Below are 21,173 nucleotides of genomic sequence, written 5' to 3'. Positions count from 1 at the left end.
TATAAGAAGTAAAGCCATGCTGTTATGTTGAACTATAGGGGACTCAGGTCAACAATTTCTGACATTGCCAGTCAAGTGGAAGACCCAATACTATTATGGGCTACTGTACTCTTTTAGAATATTTTGCTGAGTTTACACACCTATAATATTCAAATAACGGAACTTAACAAAAAAGGGTTATACAGATGAATGTCCATTTTGTATTTGTGTATTCAAAGTGGCTAGGATAGATATATAGTTACATTCTCTTAATGAATAGAGGGATTTGTTCTAATAGTGTTTGTAAATAGGATATCATATCTGCATCTTGTACAGCAATTAACCACTAGGAAGAATGTACGCAATGTGTTAATTATTGAAAGTGTCCTACCAATTTGATATGAAACGGTCTCATTGCTATTTGTTTATCAATAAAATTATGGGGGAAAAAAAGAGTTCTGAGTTCCACAAAATGTGCACATGACAAAATTTGATCATATCACAAATAGGACTTAAATATACTTTATTTAATTACAATGACTTAGGCTACTTTTTAAGAATAGTTGTGAGGAGCTGGGGATATAGCTCAGTGACACAAGTGCCTGGCAAGTGCAAAGTCCTGAGTTCGATTCCCAGTACCAAAAAAAAAAAAAAAAAAGAATAACTATTTCAGACTGAACATAAAATGATGATAAATGATGATCTAATTAAATGGAATGAGAAAGCAAGCAGGAGTAGCTATACTTATATACAACAAAACAGAGTTTGAGGCAAAATGAAGTCAGAAGAGACAAAGGCCTCTTACTGATAAAAAATAATCTATCCAGGAAATATAGCAATTGTAAATATATATAAACTTAATGTCAGGACATCCAATTTAAGCACTCCGGAGCATAGAAGGATGGGACCCAATATAATAATATTGCGTGCTATCAATTCCACACCCTCACCACTAGATAAAACTTTCACGCGCAAAAATAAGAGATATCAGTGTTATAGTATGCTATAGGTCAATGGTCTTAACAAATGTCTGCAGAATATTTCATCTAACAGCTATCGAATGCACAGTTTTTCATCAGTGCACAAAAATTTCTCTGAAATAAAACACACTTTAGGACATAAAGCAAATCTTAATAAATAAAAATGTGAAATAATTTCACATATATTATCAGGCCATAACAGAATAAAGCAGACACCAACAGACAGGTGGGGATACTAATCACTGTACTGATGAGGAGCTAGCAGACACCAACAGAGAAACTTCAGAAAGTATACAAACACACAAAGATTGAACAATACATTTTTGAACGAGTAGTGTGTCTTTGAAGAAATTAGGGGGAAATGCATAGATTTATAGAATAAAGAAGCTAGAAGCACGATCTCGCAGAGGTAATTGGACACAGCAGAAGCAGCTATCAGGGAAAAGTTTATAGGTGTCTACATTTGAAAAACAAAAAGAAATCTCAAATAATTAAATGATATATTTTAAAGCCTTAGAGAACAAGCATAAACCAAAAATCAGTAGAAGAAAGAAACAATAAATATCAGAACAGAAAGAAATGGAGAAAAATCTAAGCGGGAAACATCTTTTCATCAACACACAAAAATTTCTCCGAAATAAAGCACACTTATGAATGAACACATACTTGTAGGTAAAGGTTTCATGAACACCCCAACTACAAGGAAAATAATACATAAAACAATGGGAACTGGCTCATTTCTTCCTTTTCACTTTTCTATACCAAAAAGGGGAATAACTGGGTCAAATGGGACCTAATTCCAGTTTTTTTAGGCCTCTCTATACTGTTTTCCACAGTGGCTGCCCCAGTCTACATTCCTACCAACAGTGAAGTACATGTTTCCTTGGGAATATACCAACTCGGATAAATTCATCTTAGCTGATACTTATCCAGCTACATAGATTTCTGTTCTATTGATGCCATTTTTGTTCTCTAGGTCCCTTTGTGCCCACTCTGGAGTCACTGCATTGCAAACTATTTCATGCATGTCTAGGTCATTGTTTCTAAAGAGACTTTGTAATTAAATCAAAATATAGAGCAGATTCTAAGTGACATATACATATATATATAATATATATATATAAATATATATATATATATACATATATATATATATAAAGAGTGGGGCTGGAGAGATAGCTCAGCAGCCTAAGTACCTGCCTGGCAAGTGCAAGGACCTAGGTTCATTCCCAGGTACCATATGCCTTGCCACCATGCTGGGCACCAGACTGGGAGTGGTGGTGCATGTCTGTAATCCCAGAAGGATCACTATGAGTTTGAACTGCATAAGACTTTTTTCTAAAATATTAACAGTTCTACGTTTTCATATATATATATATACCTGCGATCTATTTTAACCTATTTTTTTCTGTATGGTTTGGGGTTTAGAATCAAGTACATTGTTGGCATATCGATGTGCAGACACCCCGATAACATTTGTTAAAGACTATCCTTTCTCTATTGAATTGACTTTTTGCATTTGAATTTCCCCAAACTACATCTTTGTAAAAAAATCTGTTGGCCAGATTTGGGTGGTGCTGCTTCTAGATGTTTTTTTTTTTTTTATCTCTTCTATTGATACAGGTGTCCCAACACCACATAAATGTGATTATTGTACCTGTGTAGCTTATCTTAAAACTGAACAGATTGCATCCTCCAATTTTTTATAGAATTGTTTCAAGTTGCCTTTTTGAAATAAGTTTTAGCGATTATTCATGGCTATGAAACTGCTTGCTAGGCTATTGGCAGGCTTTGTTCCAAATGGGTACCTTCATTTGGGTATCATTAAAATCTGAATTATGTTGAATCTAAATTCATGAAATGGTATCTTGTTCCATTTCTTTCTTTCACATTTGGTAGTTCTCAATAGACAGATCCTGCACAACTATTTAATTTCTTAAAACTACTATCAGTGGTATTTTTAAAACTTCTTGGTCTTTTTCATATTTGCCATCCATATATAAGTGTAGTTCATTTTTGTATGTTTGCTGTATGTCTTGTGATTTTGTTATAATCATTAGTTTTAGAAAAGTTTTTGGGGGCTGGTGGGCTAGCTCAGAGGTCTAAAGCACCTACTTAGAACAAGCTTAGCAAAGCACAGGGACCGCGGTTCAATCCCCCAGCACCACATGCCAGCCAGCCCCACCCCCTGGTGGGCTGAGCTGGCCACACACACACACACACACACACACACACACACACACACAAATAAAAATTAAAAAAAAGAAAAGTTTTTGTGGGTTATATATTTTTTGTAGACAATGCATTGCATATGAATAGGAGCAGTGTCATTGCTTCCTTTCTGCCTATGTCAGTTTCCTCATTGACCCTCCCTTCTTCCAGTGACTTGAGCTTTTAGGAGGATGCTGAGGTGGACAGAGTGGTTGGCCTCGCTTACTGCTATTCTTCATAGAAAGGGCTGTCTTTCTCTGTCAGGTAGAGTCCTAGGTGTGGGTTATTGAAGATGCCTTCTAAGGGATTCAGGATTTTTCTCTCTTATTTCCACTTCTTAATGAGTAGTTTTGGTGTTGGTTTTAACTATGATTGGACGTTGAGTCTTGTCAAATACTCTCTCTGCCTCAATTGATATGACTACGTGATTTATTTTTCCCTTAGTCTGCTAACATGGTTTTGGTGGATCACATTTTAAATATTGAAAAAACTTTGATTCCAGCAATAAATCATCCTTAACCATATTGTATCAGTTCTTTTTATATTGTTTGATTCAGTTTTACTAATTGGAAGGCTTTCTTCTGTGCTTGCGATGATTCTACAGTTTCTTATGTGGTCTTCGTCTGTTTCCCATATTGGAATAATACTAGCCCCATGAAATGAATTAAGAGGGCTTTCCCTTCTACTATTTTCTGGAAAAGAATATTAAAATTGGTGTTAAAGAGTTAGAGTGAAATCATTTAAGCTTAGAGCTCTAATTTTTGAAATTTTTAAGCAATTTATTCTTGGGTGAGATTTGATAGTTTGTGGTTTTTAATAATTGGTCAGTTTCATCTGAGTCATGTCTATGCTCACAGAGCTGCTTTATGATTTCTTAATCTTTTAACGCCTGTGAAGTCTAAGGAAATATCAGCTCTTTCAATTCTTGGTATTAGTACTTGTTCTTCTTATTTTCTTACTCAGTCTGACTAAAGGCTTACCAATTTTGTTAATCTTTCCAAGCAATCAGTTTCTACTGTTAAGCAGTTTTACTGTTTTTTCTGTCTTGTTTTTCTTTATGACTCTTTTTTTTCCTCCTCTGGGTTTATTTTTCCATTCTTTAAAAATGTTTAAAGATAGATTAGTTTGTTGTGTTGGGACATTTTTTATTTTATAAACATTTAATGCTATAAACTCTCTGTAAGCACTGTTTTAGCTATATTTCACATTATTTTATTTTATTTTGTTTTATTTTATTTTATTTGTGTCCTGCTATGTTGCCCAGGCTGGTCTTGAACATCTGAATAACCCTCCTCCCACCATAACCTCCTAAGTTACTGAGACAGTTGACACACAACAACACCCCATCTCAGGTTTCACAGATTTTGACATTTTTTCTTTTGTTCACATCAGAGTGTTTTCTATTTTCCCATGAGATGTCTTCCTTCTCCCATGGTTTATTTAGAAGTTGTTTAATTTCTCAGTACTTAGATTTTCTAGTTATCTTTTCTTGATTGTTTTGTGCAATCCATTTTTAAAATTTATTTATTTAATGTGTTTGGTACAGGGTCTCACCATACAGCTTGGACTCATAGTGAGTCTCCTGTTTTCAGCCTCCCTGGTGCTGGAATTGCATGTGAGTTCTACCATGCCCGGTCTCAGGGGCCGGTTCAGCATGCCCGGCGGCAGGGCTTGTATGATATGTGGTGCCAAGTATCGAACTCCCTCCTAAACAGGCACTCAGTCCACTGAGCTATATTGCTGGCCCTTTGAAGTATTTTTTCTAATCATAATGGGCTGTACAAGGGCTGGCAAGATAGCTCAGTGGATTAAGCACCTGCTTAGGCCAGCACAGAAACTGGGATTCAATTCCTGGCACCATGTGCCGCGCCAGCCCCACTATCAGACTCTCAAGCACACTGAGCCAGCCACTGAGCCTGGGCATAGTGGTGCACACCTGTAATCCCAGCACCAGGGAGGCTGAAAACAGGAGAGTCACTACGAGTCCAAGCTGCGGAGTGAGACCCTGTACCAAATACATAAAAATTAAAAACAAAGCATACGTCATGCGATTTTAACTTTGTTAGGATGTTTTGTGATCCAGGATATGATTTCTCTTAGTGAATGTTTGATGTGCCCATGAAAAGCATGGATGTTCCAGTGTCATGGGGTTAATCTCCATAAATACTAATCAGAGCCACATGGTCCCTGGGTATTCAATTTTTTTCCATCTGGGCTGATTTCCTGTGTTCTTGTTCTACTAATCACTAAGCAGAAAATGTTGACATCCTCAAATGTAATCGTAGGTTTTCATCTCTTTCTTTGTTTTTATTTTGATTTGATTTTTGAGCCAGAGTCTTGCTCTTTAGTGCAGGCTGGCCTTGAACTCCCCTTGGTGCTGCTGCATCAGCATCCCAAGTGCTGGGCACACAGGCGTATGCCACCACTCCTTGCTCCAGCTCTCTTTTTGCTTTCTCTATTTGAAGTTCTGTGTGAGGCACTTGCACATTGGTGGGTCCTGAGTCTTGCTCGTGAATCACCATCATCACGTCCCTCTTTAGCGCTTCTTCTTTTGTGGCTCTGGAGCCTACACTGCCTTCTACCGGCCATTCCAGCTTTCTTTGCATTAGTGTTTGTGTGGTGTTAGTTCTACCCTTTTATTTCAATTTGTCAAAGTTGCTATATTTTTTTTTTAAAGTTGCTATATTTAAAATGGATTTTCTGTAGATAGCACAGAGTTGTATTCTGTTCTTTTATGTATTATGCTATCTGTGTTCTAATTATTTTGACATTTTTTAAAAAGAAATGAGCATTTTATTATGTCTCAAAATTTTGTAGGTAAGAAATCAGATCTTGAGGGCTAGGGAGATAACTCAGTAGAATAAACACTTGCCTGGCAAGCGCAAGGGCCTGAGTTTAATCCCTGGTTCCACAAAAAAAAAAAAAAAAGAAAGAAAGAAAGAAAGAAAGAAATCAAATCTTGAGTCACTTGTGCTGAGTGGGATGATTAGTATCACTCAGCCTATGGCAGGATTCCCCTGCAGAATCCTAAAAGGCTTCCTTTACAGGTCTGAAGGTCATTTATATTTAATGTAGTTATTGATTTTTTTATTTATGGCTGCCATTTATTACTTGCTTTCTAGTTTTTGGTTTTCATTTCTGTGTTCCCTTTGTTTGGCTTCATTTGAGTTATTTATATATTTTCAGTACCTATTTATTCTGCCTATCCATATTGCTGTCTCTGCCTGAGTTTTGTAGTTCCTGCTCTATAGGGACGGCAATTTGTGATTCCCATCACCATCCACTTAGGACTACAATTTTGCCATTTTTTAATGGAATGTAGAAACTTTTTGCATGGAATTTGGGGCCTCTGATTCTAGATACTGTAATTACACTCTGTATATATCACTAATGCAATTATAAGTACCGTATCTACTGTATTTGTTTGCTAGGATGTCCTAAAAAAGTAGAACAGATAAAATTTAAAACCAGAAATTTTCGTGCCGGCCCCACCCCCAAGGCACTGCAATTGAGACTGGTTGTGGTGGTGCGTGTCTGTAATCCCAGCTCTGAGGAGGCTGTAAACAAGCGGATCACTAGGAGTCTGATCTACGCAGTGAGACCCTGTGAACCCTCCCCTAAAATACAAATATAAATAAATAAATAAAACCCAGAAACTTTCATCAGTGCATTATTTCACAGCTCTGGGGGCTGGAAGTCTGAAATGGTGCAAGCAGCACTGAGGTAGGCCTGGGAGAGCTATGCGGGGACGGCTGCTCAGGCTTTGCTCGGCCACCACCTCCTCCTGGTTCTTCTTCACACTATCCACCCCATGTAAGTGTCTCTGTGTCCATTGTTTTCTGTTTGAAGGACCTCAGATGACTCACTTAAGGTTTTCCCTTATAAGTGCCATTCAATTTGATTCCCTCTGAAAAGATTCTATCTTCAGATAAGGTCACATTCTGAAGTACCGGGGTAAGCACTTCAACCCAAGAGTATCGAGGGGACAGAATTCAAAGCATGATGCCCATATAGGTTGGAAACCTCATCATACCTTATGCTTTCCAATGTTATACATAATTTAAAGATCTTACAATAAAATAATCTATTTTGTACTATGTTCCCTATTCACTATTTTTGTTTTCCTTTTCACTTGGGAAAATCTAAATTTCCCTCTAAGACCACTTGCCATTGGTCTGAAAAAAGGCCTTGAGGATTTCTTTAAAAGTTGGTCTTCTAGGGGCCGGGAGATAGCTCAGTAGAATAAGCATTTGCCTGGCAAGCACAGGATCCTGAGTTCAATTCCCAGTACTGAAAAAAAAAAAAAAAGTTGGTCTTCTTGATATGAATCATCAGATTTTCCTTCATCTGAGAAAGTCTTTATTTCACTTCCCTTCCTAAAGGCTATCTTCACTGGATAGAGCATCATCGTTGACAATTCTTTTTATAACAGACTTTAAAAAAATGTTTTTCTACTGCCTTCTGGTCCCAGTGCTTCTGACTAGAGATTTAGTTATTTGAATTTTTTCCTATATGTAATTTAGTATTTATCCGGCTGCTTTGATGGATTTTCCTTTACCTTTATTTTTCAGCAGTTTTGTTTATAGCATGTGGGTATCAGTTTTCTTGAATTTGTTGTTTGGGTGTTGCTTCTGGAGGCTATCAAATTTAGGGAGATTTTGGTCCTTAGTTCCCACAATCCTGTTCTTTTTCTCTGACTCCAGAGCTATGAGCATCAGACATGTTTTGGCATCGTCCTGCAGGTCTCCAAGGCTCTGTTCTTTGCTATCATCTTCTCCACATTTATTGTTAAAAGATTGGATACTTCCCATTAGCCTAGCTTCAAGTTCATGTATTCCTTCTCTTTTTCATTTCTGCTATGTATTTGAGTCCACCTAGTGGAATCTGTTATGCTTTGTGTATTTTTACTTCTAAAATTCACATTTGGTACTTTAGACCTTCTGTCTCGCTGCTGTAGCATTCACTCCAAGAGCGCGGCCGTTGCTTATTAGAGCCTGACAATGGCAGCTGCTTAAGCTTTGTTTTCCTAATAATTCCAGCCATTTGTGTCATTTTAGATTTGACATTTGTTGTCTATTCTCTTATAGGACACAGAAATTTTCCTTTTTATCTTGAGTAGTTTGGGGATTGTATCCTAGACGTAATGCGTGTTATAAAACTCTGAGATTATACCCTGGAGGGAAGATTCAGGGTTTCGTTTTAGCAAGCAATCAGCCAGTCAGTCCAGGCCACAAGTACACACCCACTCCGTCCCACCTGTACAGCCCCTAGTAACAAATGTGGAGCCTGAGCAGTGTCTACACTACATTCTCCTAGCCTTGGTGTCCTATTTAGGGTAATAGCCACACACACAGTGATGCTCAGGACTAAGCCCCCAAATTTATGGCTCATGTTAAGTGTTCTGTTTGTAGTGTCTTAACTATCTTCTACTTCCTAGATGTTTCCTTCTTCATCTTTTGCCCTAAACCCAGGTTTTGGTGTCACTGTTCTGCTAAGCATTTTCTGAAAAATGCACAACTTTGAGACAAATAGCAATGAGGGTGCTCTTTGTACTCTTGGAACAAAAATAATTTTGGTTAGAGAGAAGGGATCCCTCCTTTCCCTTAGAAGTCTAGACACTTGCGCAGTTACCGCTGGTGTTCTAGCCAGGTCTGCTTAAGTATTGCCTGGGGACAGGGACAAAAGCACACCCTCTACCTGACCCAAGCACAGATCTTCCCACCTTTCCTGATTCACAGCATCACCTTCTCTTTTCAGCCTGCACACAGGTACTGCTGCCAGCTGCCTTGGAGGGCACACCGAAGACGCTGGGCTTTTAAAGAATGTTCCCACCCGAGCTGCTTCACTGGTGCTTCGGGCTCTCACTTCCTTTCCCAATCTGCCTGTCTGCCACTCACTCTTCAGAGTCCTGAGATAGCAGCTCTGCACACTCTGCCCAGTGTCTGTGGCTGCCTTCAGGGAAAGACTAGGTAGTCTGCCTTTGCAGAAATTGGAACTTGTGTTGACTTTTAAGGAGGTAGATTAGAATATTATTTGGGAATACAATTATGCCAAAATATAAAACATTTTCAGGAAAATAAACTATTCAAAGGGAAGAGCAATTGGGACAAGGGAAAGGAGAAAAGAAAGCACAATTAGTGCAGGATAACTGTACTACTGATTTCTGCTGGTCTACTGAAAGGAGCAGTTAATGCTTAATTTTTTTTCTCTCTTCTTTATATTTTTTTTTACCAATTTTGCATGCTTGTATCTCTGAACAACTAATTTGAAGACAAAATATGCAATATACCATTGTTGAATTCCTATCATTTTGCTTAGTGAAATTCTGTATTTTTTCTGTTTTTACTTTACTATTTTTTATTTTCTTAAAAAGTAAATGTAACCAATATGCATCATAAACACATACTAATAAATAATTAAAAGAGGAAAAAACTATTTTCTCTAAATTATACCAATGAACTCAATTTTATAAAACAATGCAGTATTATTTAGCCATAAAAAAAGAGTAAACATGAGATATTTATAGGTAATTGGATATAACTTGAGTCTACACTTATAAGAGACATAAATGAAACTTACATGTGCAAACATTGTATTGTCTCCCTGGTATAAGAAATTGAAAGAGTAAATAAAAGACCAAAATGTAAATAGATATTGGGAAATGGGAAGGAATTGTTCAAAAGGAAAGAAGAACTAGGGTAGGGAAAGCAGGAAGGAAGGAAGAAAAAGCAAAAAAAATATACAATGAGTTTTACTACTATTTTCTCATAGTTCAGTGAAAAGAAAGGTTTGTGCTAGTATTATTTGGAGAACTTTTGATGCTCATATCTTGCATTTTAAGTAACTACTTCAAAGATAACAATATGCAGTGTATTAACTATTGCTGTTCTCCTGTTATTTTGCTATGAAATTTTGTTTTATTTTTTCCATAAAATAAAAAATAAGCAATTTTCATGTTTAAAGAAAAATTATAGTTCTCCAGAAAAGATTGCAACCCAGCATGGTTTCATTATCTAGACTAACCAAGTTTCAGCAAGAATACACAGCTGAGATTTTACATTTAGGTTTCTAAAGCTAAAAACATGGACTAAAAAGTAAGTATTCTCATCATGAAAATAGTAACAATGGGAAGAATTGCATGTGTCAATTAGCTGAATTTAGTTATTCCACAATGTATATAAAAATCTCAAAAGATCATTATATGATAAAAGTATTTAATGTTATCTATTATTTTAAGTCTAGAATTTATTAATAAGTAATGTGTATTCTTGTTTCTAACATCTTTGGAATTTCAGTCCAGACAGAAAATTTTTATCAAAAATGCTTGAACTCTTTTAATTATTTATTAGTGTGTGTTTGAATTATAAGACTTATAATTCAAAAGGTAGATATACATGTTCACATTGTTTTAAACATGCCTGAAAGTTTTTCAGTAACACACTCAAGTACCAAAAAGTTATCTTCATGTAACAGTCAAATCTACTTTCATAAAACTGGTTCATTTCTTTAGAAGAATTATTTGATCTTGAAGCAAACTAGCTCAGTTTCAAAGCTGAGATAATTCAAGTTTGGGAAGTTCACTAATTCTGTGTCAACTCATTAACATTAATATTGACTTCAAAAGACTATTACATAAACCAGTAAGCAACTGTAAATTATGAACACTAGCAGAACATTCCTTAAATTTTACTTGCAAATTTATAGTGAACTGTCACTGTCAATTTAAAATAAAATCTTTGATGTTTTATTTTAGAAAAATATGCAAATTATAATCAGTGGTTTGTATTATGGAAAGTTTCCACTTTAACACAAATATGTGTGATGTTCTGAATTATGTTCCACAAGAAAGATACTTTGGGTTCTTAATCCCCAGTGTCTCAGAACTTGATGTTTACCTGGTGAAAAGATCTCTACAGACATAATCAAGTAAAAACTGGTCCCATAGGACTGGCCTCCTCATAAGAAAGAGTTGCACACAGAGACACACAAGGAGAAGAGACATAGGATGGGAGGAGTTACGTACAAGGCTAGGGTTGTGGAAAGCAGCCGGAAGCTAGAAGGCTAGGACAGACACCTCACTATCAACATTAGAGGGTTCGTAGCCCCATATACATGGTGATTTCAGAGTTTGGGCCTCTAGATCTATGAAACAACAGTTCTAGGAAACTAATACAATACTTCTCTAAAGAAGCCACAAATAAGTTTTTCCTTTCATTGAAGCCTGAGTTAAGCTTTCCCATATGCGCTTCGATCGTGATGAGAAAGTATAATCCATGCTGCCAGGCTTTTATCTTTCATTACTCAGTATTTGGCAACTATCTTGTTTGTTTCAAGAAAAATTTGAGTTGGAATTGACAGCCTGTGACTTGACCCTGAGTACTGGCCTAGAGCCCAAGATCACGAAATTCATCATCTTTTATTTCTTTCAACAGTTCCATACATTTGTGATGATTCATAGCATTTGCAATTTACATTGCTTTGGGAGGAAGCCTACAGATACTTGGAAATAAAAGAAAAGGACTTTGTCACAGCATTCTGTTCTGGGCCCCAGAATGATCTAGAAAATGCTTTTGTTTTAGGCCTTCCTCAGAATTATCCTCCAACCCAGGCTTCCCACAGAGTCCCATCTGCAAGAAATGGGGAAGATTGCTTTCTTCCTCACAGCTTGCCTGGGAATTGATTTTAGATGACTTAGAAACCCCAGTCCACTTCCTGGCACTCACTTTGTATGTGGAAATGGGCTTCCCCTCTCCTGAGGCCCTTTTCACACTATCTCTTCAAATGAACTCTAGAAACTTTCAGTTACCCTCTTCACTGGCTACACCACCACTTGCTTTCTCATTTCACGCTGTGCTCACGGCAAAGTCGCTCATTCGAGCATAGGTTAACACCTGTGTGAAAATATTGTACAAAACATTCAGCCATACTTGTCTGATGGATGGGACTCCACAAAATACCCAGCAAAGGGACAGTAAATTCGGGGCTGCAGGTCCTTCACCAGCTGAGCCTTGTAATTCAGGAGCTTCTTCCTTTCTGTTTTAATGAATTGAGCTTTCCATTCCTCTGAAACGACAGGGTTTGGATTAGAGTCTCCTCTATTCAGAAATAACCAAAAAGCAAAAGATCAAATTGAGACAAAGAGAGCAAAAAAAAAGTTTTTGTGTCATTAATAGAGGACATCTCTATTGTGCAGATTTTAAGTGGTTACTAAGAAAATGTTAGCAGATTCAACCCCAAGTACTGAGTTCTCTCCTTGTTTATGATAATTTGTTTCAGACCCTAGCTGAATATACAAGCTATGCCTGGCTGCGTCCCAAGTGCAAGTGTATCTTAAGGGCACTGGAATTCTTATAATTATTTACCCTTTATTAATACGTTAATGACAGAATCTTATTGTGGTATAGAGTAAAAATTATTCATCAGCACCTGACGGAGGAAGATGATCAGGGGCACTGACTCATGGGTTAGTCAGACTTAGAATCAGTCCAGGCCCACCGTTACGGCTTGCGCAGCCCTGGGGAAGTGACCAAAGTTATCTTCATTTGCTTTCTCTTCTATAACACGATGCCTACTTGCCAAAGTAGTCATTCAGCTGTTGATTCTTTCAGCAGATATTTACTGTGCACCTTGTATGTGCCAGACATGGTTGGTTATTGGTACTAAGAGCACAGTCATGAAGCAAGTACCTGGTCTCATGAGGCACGCGCTGCAGTGTGAAAAGCAAAGAATGGATATGGAAATAAAGTTATTGCAAGGGTATATGAAGGTCATGCAAATGGGCAACAGGACAGGGAGTGTCTGTGTGAGGTAAACTGGGACAGAGGAGTGTTCCTAGACAGTGTAGTCAGGGGGCACAGGGCACTGGGGCTGAAGCACAGTTGAAAAGTTGCCAGCCCTCTGGAGGCAAGAGAAGCTCAGGCAGAGGAACAGCAAGTGCAAAGGCGCAGAACAAAAGCACAAGGTGCACTGAGTCTGAGGAAGAAAGAGTGGGCCAGTGCAGGTGGAGAGAGCACATCATGGAAGGCAGGCAGGCGAGGATGCCAGGGAATGGGGTAGGACCAGGGTGCAAGGGGCATAGTCAGGGAGCCGCTAGGTACTGTAATTATTCCTATAGAAGTTTGATAAACACAGAAACATAAATATAGAAAACATAGAAACATAAATGTTACTCATAACTAAGACACAATTATTATTGATATTTTGAACAATTCCAGACCTTTTTTAAATACATAGATGCACACAGGTACACATACACACACACACACACACACACACACACACACACAGAATGGAATTCTGCTAGTTAACCTTGAATAATTGTATTTTGCCTTTCCATTCACACAGTTAACTTCTTAAGGACAGAATTATCCCTCTGTCTGAAAGGTTACATATTCTGTACCTGTTAGAGAAGAATGTACAGTTAGAAAAAAAAGCAAGGAACCAGACAGAGGTGACTTCACCCTTCAAGTGGGGCATGTCTGCACACTTTAGACAACAATCACTTCTGAGTGCTGTGATTTATTCATTGGAAATAGCCAGCCCTTATCATGTTCTTGGGGGGATACCAAATGCATGTAAAGTACAACTTATACGCTTTCTTCTTGCCAGCCACAGCACCTTGTGGAAGGGCTCCTGTCTGGGCCCCACTTTTCAGGGAATTCCACCCTGAAGACCAGTTTAACTGGGTGCAGAGCTGGCAATAATTGATACTAATAAATTGGCACAAGAATAAATGGAGAGTATGTTCTAAGACTGCGTGACTTGTGGTGAGACCTGAGGTTTGCCTATAGACACATTAGGCTTTAAACCAAGGGCAGAGCTGAGACTAGCAGACAGTTTGCGATATTCTGGTGCCTCAAAGCAATATAAGTCAGCTGAAGACTTTGACTCATTCAAATTCCTAGCTCAATAGCTGCAGTTAGCAGACATTCCGGTTACTAGTTAACTATGATCTGCTCCTGTGTGCTTTTCCAAAAATTCATTGTTCCTTAATTCTTGGACCTTGACCACATTAGCATTTCACCTCCATCATTTTCTGCACTCTACTATCATGCCCACCAGTCAGGCTGGGCACATAATAAAAGTCAAAGACATCAATGACTCATGTCTTAATCTTTATTGGGCTTTGACTATCCCAGTGTCCCCTGTAACTAAAGTATATAGTTTTGTATATGTTTTATTCTGTCCTTGTACATCTGAGCAAGCGATGGGTGATCCTAGGACAAGGCTGGCATATGCCACTCCCTTGCTAAGCACCCTGCAGGACTGACAGGATATATCCTTGTTGAGATGCACACACTCCATGCTGGACCACATTCCGAGTACATCTGAGTCTGGATTACCGTAACCGCCTTTCCTGATCTGCCACTGGGTTCACACCATGAACTGACATGATCTTTCCCTGGGCTCCACCTAAGGCTTTCCCTGATCTCGATGGGTTTTTTTCTGCTCTACCATCACATTTTGAGCTAGAAAATTTAGTTTACAAAAGTTGTAGTTTACTTGTTTCCTTACAAGATCATAAATTTTTTGTGGGGAGAAACCATGTGACAGTTGTATTTGTTTTCACATGGTTGAGCCAACTGCTATGATCAGTTTTGGCATCACTTCAATATAAAATATTACCAGTGAATTTTCCACCGCTGAAAGTCATAGGAAAACCAGATGCTCCCCCAGCAAAATCACTCATCATGAGAGCAACCTTTTCTGGCAGCCTGCCCCCATTGGGCCTGGTGCAGTCCACTGTATTGAGTATTTTGTGGCCTGTGAAGATACAAAGCAGTGTGGATATTCAAGGTGAAATCTCAACCACTGTAATTTGAACTCCCAAACCAACAAAGACTTCTATGTGCACTATCTATAATCTCACTTATTTGATATAGAAGAATTCATTATTTCCAAGTAAAGACAAAGTATGACTTCCGGATTTAAAGTCTTCAACAGTATATTCTCAATTTTCAAATGAATACGTTCATCCCACTTGACTGAGTGGATTCTGGGTGTCTCAGGGGGATAGTAAGCTTGCTTGCATTTGAGATCATAGACTGTGTTTGTCCAGCTATCTCCAAGCTATCTCTAAAGGACCCAAGGGAGAGTGACTAAATCAATGAGAATCCTTCTATCTTTTGCAAATTCTATGCAAAACCCTTATTCAAATGGTTATTGGAATTATGAGGCCAGTATGAAAGGCTGAAGTGTTTGGTTAGGTTACCTAGTGATATTTCAAGGTAAAAATAACTAAAAATGTTTATTTAATAAAGGGAGTTTTGAAGAATTTATTGTGAGAAACAGAAAATAATCATTGCTTGATGAACAAAACAGCTTCACACCAGGCATCACATACACAACACAATTGTAATATATTGTCTGGAAAGATTGGATTGATCATCTTTTCAAAGACAAGGATATGTGATTCTATTACTATCAAATTTCAGGCCATTTTCACTGTCTTTTCTACCCAGAATGTCGTCTTGTCTCCTTGTTAAGGAGGATGAAAAAGTACCTTTGTACTCCACAATAATGCACGTGTCCATCTCAGGATGAACGCCATCCATCAGGATCATAAATCGAAGATTATTGTCTACCTGGAATTCAACAAGGAAAGCAACAACTGTTTATGTCACTTTGCCTCAATATCAAAAAGGTTGTCACTTCTGGAAAGACCTCAGATTTGAAAAATAAACCTCCTTTTCTGTCTTATAGGGTTATTCTATTGGAGAATGGGAAGAAACCTATGTTTTAACAAGGACAGTTATGTCCAACACTTGAAGTTTCATAAATGTTATATTTAATCCCTACATGAATTGAGCCACTTTCTCCCATTAGTAATAAGGTGATTATCCCACCTAAAATTCACCTCAGAATATATACCTGGAAAATATGAAGAGAAAACAGATTTCATACCTGCTGCCATATTCCAAATGGAACTACATTGATATTAGTTAACCGGACACCACTCTGATTCAGATTCCAAAACACAGGTCTTTCTGTGTCACCAACATAAATGGGAATATCTTCTCTTCTTTCTGAAAGCTTCTTTAGTGTTGGGTAACTAGGATTAGAAGAATGGAAAATTTGGAAGATGAAAAACTAGGATAATCAGACAGTTTGACTGAAAAGGAAGGAATTTTAGAACATAGGACTCCCACCAAAGCCCTGACAAGAGTTTCCACTCAAGGCTGAGTACAAGGATGAGTGGTACTTCCTAGGAGAGTCCTCTCTATTTTTGGAAACTGTCTTAGACCATGTGGGGTATTTCTAGTAGAGGGTACAGTGGGAAAAGCTAAGCTGCAGAGGCTGGTAGTAGATGATAATCACCATGATCTTCATTTCTTCCTTTCCCAACGTAATAATAAGAAAGAATACTGGACTATGAGATAGAAAGATCCTGATGATCACCCATTTTGGGGGGTCAGCTTTACAACCTTTAAAAACTGATAGGACCACTTTGATATACAGAATGTACTTTTTATGCTTAAAGCAGATCCAAATTACTATTTGGGCAAGACTAAAATTTAATACAGTATAAGGGAACACTACATTCCATGCTCATAGTAATCCCAGCTCAGTTCATGAGCCATCATCCAGGTATCTTTGAATAGCGATGTACATGAAATTGACTTCCTTTTATGGAACATGCATCATATAAGAGGATTGCTGCGTACCATTGTGAGGTATCACTAAGCCAATGTCTAGGAATCCATTGCATTTCAAATGCACACAAGTGTTAGGCACTTTCATATGTTTGATTTTTACACAATGTTCTGAGGGAGGCTGTTTTGATAGATGAGGAAACATGTTCAGGAACATACAACTAAATAATGTACAAATAATAAGTTGGTAGTAAAATTTAAATTTTCTGAATCTAAACCTAGTACTTCTTTTTTTTTAACATTTATTTATTTATTTTGTGTGTGTCGGGGGGGGGGGGCAGCTCAGCCCACCAGGAGGCAGGGCAGGGCTGGCTGGCATGTGGTGCTGGGGATTGAACCGCGGTCCCTATGCTTTGCATAGCTTAGTTTGTTCCAAGTAGGCACTTTGGACCACTGAGCCATCTCACCAACCTAAACCTAGTACTTCTATTGGAAGTTTGTTTCTAACATTAATGAATATTACTCTCTAGTAGAAGAATTAGACTAGTACATAAACTATAACATCAGGTGAAATGAAACATAATTATGTGTGAATAAAATCTATATATCAGCACTTGCCAACTACATTAATATTCATATTCTAACACTGTGTTAAAAGCTGTCTAAGCAGAATCCCTGGTGGGACCTCAGTTCCCCCAAAAAACAAAGGATTTGAAAAATCCTGGAAGTAAACTTGCATCTTTTTTTTTTTTTCTCCAAATGCCTTCAGGGCAGGTTTAGCTTACTTGAGTTGTGGGGCTTGAACCACAGCAACCTGAGCCTGACTGCTTTGTTGAAGCAGCTGCTTAAAGAACTGAGCTACGGGGCAGGCCCCCTTGCATCATATTTTTGATGCAAAGATTCTTTGAACATGCCTTCAATCTTTCATTTGAACCTTGTGTTTTAAAAGACTTTGAGAGCTAGAATAAATTACCCAATATGTATATTTATTACTTTATGATTTTTTGATCATCCTTATTGGCATTTATTAACAATATTATCTATTACAATATTCTATTTATACAGTAAAATCATATTTTTGGGTTTACTCACTGAAGTAAATGGCCCTTTCTTCTTGTTTTTGTGCCTCGGGGAGCTTTTATTCAGTATGTGAAGGTCAGGCTATAGGAATGGGTACAAACGACCTCAACATTTATTAGTTGACTATGAAAATGTCAAAAAGCAAAAGTTTAAGGAAACAGACTCAAATTTGTAAACATGGCTGCTCCTGCGGCTTTTCAGAGATTAAACTCAGACACACACTGAACAATGGCTTGTGATGTTTTAGTGCATAACAACTTTGTCCCACACAAAGGCATGAAACTCAATCTACATTGCCTTTTAGGCCCTTAGTTAAAGAATGACATGATTAAATGACATTAAAAGTTTTGACTTGCCCTAAAATTCAGTATATGACCACATAAGAACTCTCATTAGGATTTTAGGCAATTGTATTTTATAACAAACACTGTGGGCCATTTACATGATATTGTTAGCATTATGCTATCACAAGTCATACAAAACACACACAATCCAGGATATTACTACCATATAATCTGTATATAGCATAAGACCAAAGGGCTCTCATATGCCCAAAATGATGCAAGTTTACTTCCTGGAGCTTTTGTGAGATTAATGCTTCATACAATAGACAAGAAGATTTTTAGTTGTAGAACCACAATACCATAGTGGGCTCTGATCAGTCAAGTGCATTGCAAGTAATTTGTTTCTAAATCAGTTAATTAAATATTTCAATCACTCTCTTTAAGAAATAATAAGGTAGCCAGGTGTGACGGATGAGCACTCAGGAGGCTAAGGTAGGAGGGTTTCTGTGAATTCCAGGCCAGCCTGGGCTACATAGTAAACTCAAGGGCCAGCCTGAACTACATAGTGAGCTCTTGTCTCAAAAAATAATAATAATGATGAAGAGGATATTCTTGCCTTGCAATTCTGAGAATAGAAAATCAAGGTACCAGTCAACCAATGACCAATGTATCCTTAACCAAGGATATTTCTGTTTCAGTGTGTCTACATGTGAGCTTTGAAGAAAAAAAAAGGTGAAATTGCAACATTGTAGATAGCAGTATGTGTTTACATAGGTAAATCTAATAATTCAGTTCATTCCTCCAAACTGTGTAGTTTCTTAAGTGAAAAATCTCCTCCCTCTTCCTTTCAACTCTGTGGACGGGGAAATTGCAGCTGACCATCTGCATGTACCATGCTGCTATGGTTTCAGTGAAGGGCTATACAACTCAGCCTGTTTCAGTTGAGTCACGAGTTAATAAACTGGGAGCACGGGATGCCATAAATCAGGGTTTGGCCATCCAACGTGTGGGACAGATCTCACCTGCTGCTTTCTTTGTGTAACCTTACACACTGTGGCTATTTTTCACCTTTTAAAACAATTGAAAAGAAAATCAGAAGGAAAATAACATTTCCTGACACAGGAAAATGATACTGAAATATTAACCATCAATAGAGTTCTATTGTAATAGGATGATTCTTAGTCAGGCTGGCACTGAGCCACTGAGGAATCTCCCCTGCCTGTGATTCCTATTCCGGGCTGTCTATGCTGATCTTGTTCTGTGGTAGAAGAATGAGTTTATTGAAGCACTAATTATGTAGGTTGCAAAGTCTAACACATTAATACTGACTATACATAATATGTGCTGATTCTGCTTTAAAACTGAACTGAAAAATAAAAGCTCAATTCTGATGATACTTCCACCTAGACTTGTACCAAATGTCTAAGAGAAGGAAGTGAGAGGGTTATAAACTCCAACTTCTTTCTGGCAAGAGCCCCTTCTTCATTCTCAATGTTACTTCAACTTGCAAATTCATGAATCCTCTTTCCATCATTCCAACTAAATCTAGTCCAAAGTGAGTGGTGATTGCAGAAGACTCTGACAACACTTTTGCACAGCAGCATCTCAGGAGTTGCAGGACTCATTACCTTAGGTGATCTGAATGCATGTGGCTGATGTAAATTAGGTCTGCTTTACACAGCCTCTCCAGCCAATCAGATGGAGGCTCATGGAGCAGCCACCATCCTCGGGCAAACGCAGGACCAACTAACCAGGGATCAAACACCATTCTCTTGTCTCCCAGTTTGAGGTCCATGCAGGCATGAGTAAGATATGTTACCTGTTAGAAGAGAGTGACATTCCTATTACTCCATCCTTGCTGGTCAGCATCAATGAACTGAAAGGTTTTGCCTGTTTCACTGACAAGTTTGGTTGAAGAACTTTGTTGTTAGTTAAGGTGGCCAGCAACAGAATCTCTGACTCAACTACATCACCACAGGAGTTTTGTGGACACAATTCCCAGCAGAGACTGTGACTGTACCAGAACAGAAATTCTCACAGTGGATTTTAGGTGTCAAACTAATTGATTTATCCAATTTCACTCTATTTGAATTCACTCATAATTTCTATTAGTTCATTGAAAGGAATAGTTAGTGCTTATATTGTTTGATCAATTTTACAGGCTTGTGTCCAGTAATCTGAGCAATGACTTTGAATATAACAATATGCAATACAAGAACCATTGTTAATTTCCTATGAAGTTCACTCCTAAGCACTTATTCAGTCTTCACTGAAGAGTATCTTTTGGAACCAGTCTTTCAAACCACAGCAAAATGTTATAATAAGCATTTCACAATGTAGATGTCAGACAGGCTGTGACTGGGAATATAAATGAGTGATTTTTGAATGAGCTGACTGGGTGAGACAGACATACAAGGCAGACTTACAACCAGCAAACAGGTGAGCATGGCTTCCTCTTCTAATTTACCTGCAAATTGACCCTTTTAGATGGCAAGGTCACCTGAGCCAGTCTAAAAACAATGACTTATAGATATGCACCACTGGGGAATTCCAAACCCATTCCCATGCCCTGGCTTCCCTCACTGTGGTGTCCACAGAGAAGAAACATGGCCAGCAGCAGAGATACTTAGCAGGACCTACAGTGTGAAAAGGCAGCAGAACAGGAGAGGAGAGGTCAAAGAATTCATGTAGTATATTTTATGCATGTTTGGGGTAGGTTCCCATTTGTTTCCTCAAAATACAGCTGCCTCTAAAGACACAAGATTCCCCTTACACAGGAAAAAGTGGATTTTTGATCAACTCCCAAACTACTGAGGTATATGCTGCAAAAGAAACTCCTTTATAAAGCTGGTAAAATGTATAAGAAGTCTCATAAAGCTCTCATGGGCTGGGGAGATAGCTCAGCAGAATAAGCACCTGCCTGGCAAGCACAAGGTCCCAGGTTCAACCCCCAGTACAGAAGAAGAGGAAGAAGAAGAAGAAGAAGAAGAAGAAGAAGAAGAAGAAGAAGAAGAAGAAGAAGAAGAAGAAGAAGAAGAAGAAGAAGA

The 21,173-nt window shown here is 38.0% G+C and overlaps 1 protein-coding gene across 3 annotated transcripts in view; it reads right to left on the bottom strand.

The window, feature by feature from the left end:
* Positions 1 to 21,173, bottom strand: part of LOC101576406 (cytidine monophosphate-N-acetylneuraminic acid hydroxylase) — a 93,338-nt gene that overhangs the window by 20,249 nt on the left and 51,916 nt on the right. For all 3 annotated transcript variants that reach the window (XM_023700007.1, XM_023700008.1, XM_023700009.1), the window contains 5 exons: positions 19,755 to 19,945; positions 16,074 to 16,221; positions 15,673 to 15,754; positions 14,796 to 14,933; positions 12,098 to 12,233 (listed from right to left, as the gene is read on the bottom strand). In XM_023700007.1, the coding sequence (XP_023555775.1) occupies positions 12,098 to 12,233; positions 14,796 to 14,933; positions 15,673 to 15,754; positions 16,074 to 16,221; positions 19,755 to 19,945 (695 nt within the window). The remainder of the gene's footprint in view (positions 1 to 12,097; positions 12,234 to 14,795; positions 14,934 to 15,672; positions 15,755 to 16,073; positions 16,222 to 19,754; positions 19,946 to 21,173) is intronic.

The sequence above is a fragment of the Octodon degus genome, unplaced genomic scaffold (assembly GCF_000260255.1).
Source record: "Octodon degus isolate 3935 unplaced genomic scaffold, OctDeg1.0 scaffold00119, whole genome shotgun sequence".
Lineage (NCBI taxonomy): Eukaryota > Metazoa > Chordata > Mammalia > Rodentia > Octodontidae > Octodon > Octodon degus.
The sequence above is the reverse complement of the archived record's forward strand: the minus strand, read 5'-3'. Positions and strand labels throughout refer to the sequence as shown.